This window comes from Megascapheus bottae, chromosome 10 (genome assembly GCF_031878675.1).
Source record: "Megascapheus bottae isolate mThoBot1 chromosome 10, mThoBot2.hap1, whole genome shotgun sequence".
NCBI lineage: Eukaryota > Metazoa > Chordata > Mammalia > Rodentia > Geomyidae > Megascapheus > Megascapheus bottae.
The window spans coordinates 9,009,699-9,015,051 of record NC_143518.1 but is presented as its reverse complement, the minus strand read 5'-3'; the positions used below and the strand labels follow the sequence as shown (position 1 = coordinate 9,015,051).

Genomic DNA, 5,353 nt, shown 5'->3' with positions numbered 1-5,353 from the left:
TCACCCTATATCCTACCATTTCCACCCTCCCCTTTTCCTTACCAAATGAGCTAAACTTATATTCAAGAGAAAGATTACAGGAATCAAAAAGAGTAACAAAATAGAAAAACAAGCAAAAGAACTAAAAAAAAAAATCTGTTGTTTTCCTTTCTTGGAGTTCATTTCAATAAACATTATTTTTATATGATCATTTGCACATACCTATTGAGCCTTCATGAACCTCTCTTAAAGTTATCCTGCTTTGGTCTCCCTGTGTGAATATTTACAGAATAGTTTATTTTATCATGTCCAAGTGTAGTTTTTTTGTCTTTTTCTACCCACTGTGTTTACTTGTAGATTTATAAATCACATTCTAACTACTGCACATGAGGAAAACTTTGCAACCTAAGTTTCTTTGGGTCTGGCTTATTTCCCTTAATAAAAATTTTTCCAAGTCTTTCCATTAACTTACAAATGTTGCATTATCATTATTTCTGGTGGAAGCACAGAATTCCAGTGTGTATATATACCACATTTTCTTGATCTATTTATCCACATTTGGGTTTATTCCATATCTTAGCTACAGTAAACAATGCTACAGTGAACAGGGTTGTGCTGGTAGCCTCAGTGTGGCCTTGTTTGTGTTCTATTAGACCAATGCCCAGGAGTGGAACTGCTGTGTCATTGGGACTTATGTTAAGTCTTTTGAGGAACCTCCATACTCCTTGCCAGCATGGTTGAACAAATTTTACATTCTCATCCACATTGCAGAAGAGTTCTCTTTTAACCACAACCCTGCTAACAACTGTTCTTGTTAGTTTTCTTAATAATGGTTATTCTACCTGGGATTAAGTGGAATCCAAATGTTGTTTTGATTTGCATTTCTTTTATGGCCAACAATTACTTCTCCTTCTGAGAAGTTTCTCTTTCAACTATTTAACCCACTTATTGATTGTGTTGGTAACTTTTTGAGACTTGCTTTTTGTGGGTTTAAGTTTTGGAGCTCTAAGTATATTTTTGATCTGAGAAAATACTACTATGCTGTTGGTGGGAATGTAAACTTGTTCAATCACTCTGGAAAGCAGTGTAGACCTTTAAAAGATCAAACATAGAAATTTTCTATGACTCAGTAACTGCACTTGTGGACATTTACCCAAATGACCGCAAACCAAACCATACTGAAGTTGCCAGCACAATCATGATTTTTTTTAGCTTTGTTTACCATAGCTAAGATAGGCAATCAACCCGGATGTACCTCAGTGGATGAATGGGTCAAGAAAATGTGGTATATGTATACAATGAAAATGTAGGCTTCCATCAGAAAGAATGACATTGCTGCATTCATGAGGAAATGGAAAGACTTGGAAAAATTAAATTAAGTGAAATAAGCCAGACCCCAAGAAACAGGCTATACGATTTCCTTCATTTTTAATATTAAAAATGTGTATATAAATCTAAAAGTAAATTCAATGGGCAGCATATGACGAATAATTGCATGTAGATGTGATTAATTATAGCACTCTAAACATTCACACAGTGAAAACAGAATATATACTTAGCAGGGGATCTTAGGGATTAACAGCTACATGTATATGATCATATCAAATGATGCTTATCAAAATAAACTCCAAGAAATTGAAACAAGAGGTTTTCTTATTGTACTGCGCAGTTATTTTTTTCTTCCCAATATTTTCACTATTAGTCTATAAACATTCTCAACTTGAAATTTAAATTTTGATCTACCCTTTTCCAGAGAAATGATCAGTAGACATAACATTATCTAATAAGATGGATAAATGGTATTCTTACATCAGTAAGCATAATTATTCAAAGAAACAATGTTTTCCTTTCCTTTAATTAGGAAAATTAAAATCACACTTAAATGTCTATGTGTTTAAGTATGTACCAGCTAAAAGAGGCTAATGATTTATTAATTGTCATTGAGAACATTTAATATCACATTTCTGATTCAGAAATTGAATGTTTGAATATTTAATTTTTTCAGTTGAAAAAATCAACAGTAACTATATTAATGATTATATCATTTTAATATCAAACCTTTGAATATTTTTAAATTTCAGACATCAGTTATTTTTTTAATTTCTCTGCTCCAAACTCATTTGTACTAAAACATTTACCTTTTTCTAAACCTCACTCAAGTTATTCAGTTCTTGTACACACCGTCGTAATGTTTAGGGATTTACTCTGAAATGTTTCACTCTAATCTTATGAACCTCTACTGTTTTGTATATGCATGCTCATATATGTCTAAAAAGACTATAGAGTTAAGCCAGTTATTGAAATATAAAGGTATTCTCATATATACATATATTGATTTGATATTTATATATATATATGCATGTGTAGGAAAAGTATGTTCACATTTCAAGTGAAATATCCACAATTAGAATATTTGAAGACATTTATTTGCCTTCTATTTTTCTTTCCAATCTTTGTCTTTAGTTTATCCAAGTTACCCATGGAAGAATACACCTCAGAGAATGAAATCTTTCTGATTTTAATATCAGAGACTATAGCCTGGAAATCAGAACTCCTAGAGAACAGAATTCACATTGCAAAGCAGTATCACATTAATAACAAAATCATTAAGTATAAGCTCCCACACAGCCTTCAATATCTCCTGATGCCAGCATGCTAATGCCTTTAGTTATCAGCTGCTCATGTTCTGCAATGTCTGCTATGTAATCATCCATACAAAATGAACCACAGCACTGTCACTGAGTTTCTGATTCTCGGGCTCACCAAAAGACCTGAACTCCAGGGAATTCTCTTCATCGTCTTTCTCTGTATCTACCTCGTGGCTTTCCTGGGCAATATACTCATTGTCATTGCCATAATCTCTAACCCCACCTTGCATACTCCCATGTATGTTCTCCTTCTGGCTCTGGCTATTGTAGATATCATTTGCACAACTACTATCATGCCACAGATGCTTGAAACATGCTAACATCAAGAAGTACCATTTCCTACGGAGGCTGCATGTCTCAGCTTTTCTTCTTCACCTGGTCCTTGGGGGCTGAGATGGTTCTGTTCACCACCATGGCCTATGACCGCTACGTGGCCATCTGTTTCCCTCTTCATTATCATACCATTATGAACTGCTATATGTGTGGAGCCTTGCTCAGCATCGTCATGGCTATTGCAGTAACAAATTCCTGGGTACACACAGGTCTCATCCTAAGGTTGACTTTCTGTGGGCCAAACACTGTTAATCACTTCTTCTGTGAGATACCCCCTTTGCTAGCTTTGTCTTGCAGCTCTGTAAGAGTCAATGAGGTGATGGTGTATGTGGCTGACATCACCCTGGCCATAGGGGACTTCACCCTCACCTGTATCTCCTATGGTTTTATCATTGCTGCCATTTTCCGTATCCGCACAGCAGAAGGCAAAAAGAAAGCCTTCTCCACATGCTCCTCACACCTCATCATGGTGTCCTTGTATTACTCCCCTGTTATCTACACCTACATCCGCCCTGCTTCCAGCTACACATTTGAAAGGGACAAAGTAGTAGCTGCTCTCTATACTCTTGTAACACCCACCTTAAACCCTATCGTGTACAGTTTCCGCAACAAGGAGATGCAGGCAGGAATCAAGAGGGTGTTTGCATTTCTGAAGCATTAGTAGTTTCAGAAGGGAAACATTTTTTATGATTCAATAGCCACTATCCAAAATTTTCCCTTTTATGCTCTATCAGCCCCATTTCCAAGGTTCTGTCTCTATTTCAAAGGCTTCATACAAACAATATTGATAGGGCAAAGTACATAACAATTTCACAAGAATGTGTATCTCAATACATACCTTAACATTTTTCTAAAATAAAATCCTCATACATTCATATACAAAAACATGTATAAAAGCATCTCATAGACACATGTGAGAAACGTAGGTTCAAATATTACAGAATTCATTATTGTATGAATCAACTTAGGTCTCCAATTTACATAGCAGAAAATGTATTTAATAATTGTAAGGTATATTTTGGACATGAAAATCATAGTTGTCTCTTGATACCAATGTATTGTGTAGCATTCCAATGCAATATACCTATTTAATCAAACCGTGAAATACAGTTCTTAAAATGAACTTATTTATCTCATGGTTAGTTGCTTTGGAATTTTTAGTCCATGGGTAAAAAAATTATATACTGTTACTTTAAAATGCTTTATCTAATAGTGTATACCAAATTCTTAGTAAATATATACCTTATTCCCCAGAATTAACTCTTCTATATCATCCAGTAAAAGGCTAGAATGCACATGCAGGTACATTCATGTGTGAATGTGTAACACTGAGTGACAAGATATGAAATGATTTAGGAATGTATGCAGTATCATAATAAAGAATCAAAGAAACAGAACAGTTATTTTCTCCTAAATTGACTGATGTTAAAATTCAGTCAATTCTGTATAAGTGAAAAAGGAGATGGATGATTGGTGAAGAAGCAAAATCATTCAGATCAGCTGGAAGAAGAGGTTGATCATTTTCAATGCCTTCAATTTTATCTGTGCTCTATTCTTGAAATGGCATTGTGTCTGACTTATTTCATCTTTGTGAACTTTTCTGATGCTGATAAGCTGTGTTTTTTAGACTCATTTATACCAGCAGCACACCATTGCCTGGCTCTTTAGTCAAAGTCTCAGCAGATAATTGTTTCTTTCTGATTTCATTGCATATGGCTTTTTCTTCCTCTCTTCCTTATTAAAATAAAATCATAGTGAAAGTTAAATAAGGAATGTAGGTCAATTTTCCACAATATACAAATATCAAAAAATTGTCTGGATGTGACTCTTTTTCTGAAATTAGGGAGCTGTAAGGATGATTTCTAATAGTAAGACCATCCATCATCTTGTAGCCCTCAAATTTCTTTTTCCCAGCTTTATTAAGAATAGTTGATGAGGAAAAAGGAAATATGTTTATGATGTATGATGTGAGGTTTTGATATATTTATGGGTTGTAAAATTAGTCAAGATAATTTATATACCCATCACTTCAAATAATTATTATTATTCTGTATTCATATTTAAGCTAGCTTCAATTTTCAAGTATACAATAAATTATTAATAATAATAGTCACTATGTACTACAATAGATCTCTGAAACTCATTCATTATGTAAACTTTTGGTTCAAGCTTTTCTTTAAAGTTTCTCTGAGCATTGGTGGCTCACGCCTGTAATCCTAGCCAGTCAGGAAACTGAGATCTGAGAATCATGGTTCAATGCAGGCCTAGGTAGGAAAGTCCAAGTGACTCTTGTCTTCAGTTAACCACTAGACAACTGGAAGTGGAGCTGTTACTCAAAGTGGTAGAGATACTATCCTTGAGCAGACGAGCTCAGATACAGAGACCAGGCCCTG

The 5,353-nt window shown here is 34.6% G+C and overlaps 1 protein-coding gene across 1 annotated transcript; it reads left to right on the top strand.

Annotated features, from left to right (window-relative positions):
• Positions 1-2,689: 2,689 nt before the first annotated feature.
• LOC150057464 (olfactory receptor 13G1-like) lies at positions 2,690-3,621 on the top strand. Its single transcript, XM_090339720.1, is given in 2 exon segments — positions 2,690-2,933; positions 2,936-3,621. Coding segments are annotated over 2 exon segments (921 nt in total). The 5' UTR covers positions 2,690-2,698.
• The last annotated feature ends 1,732 nt before the right edge of the window (positions 3,622-5,353 follow it).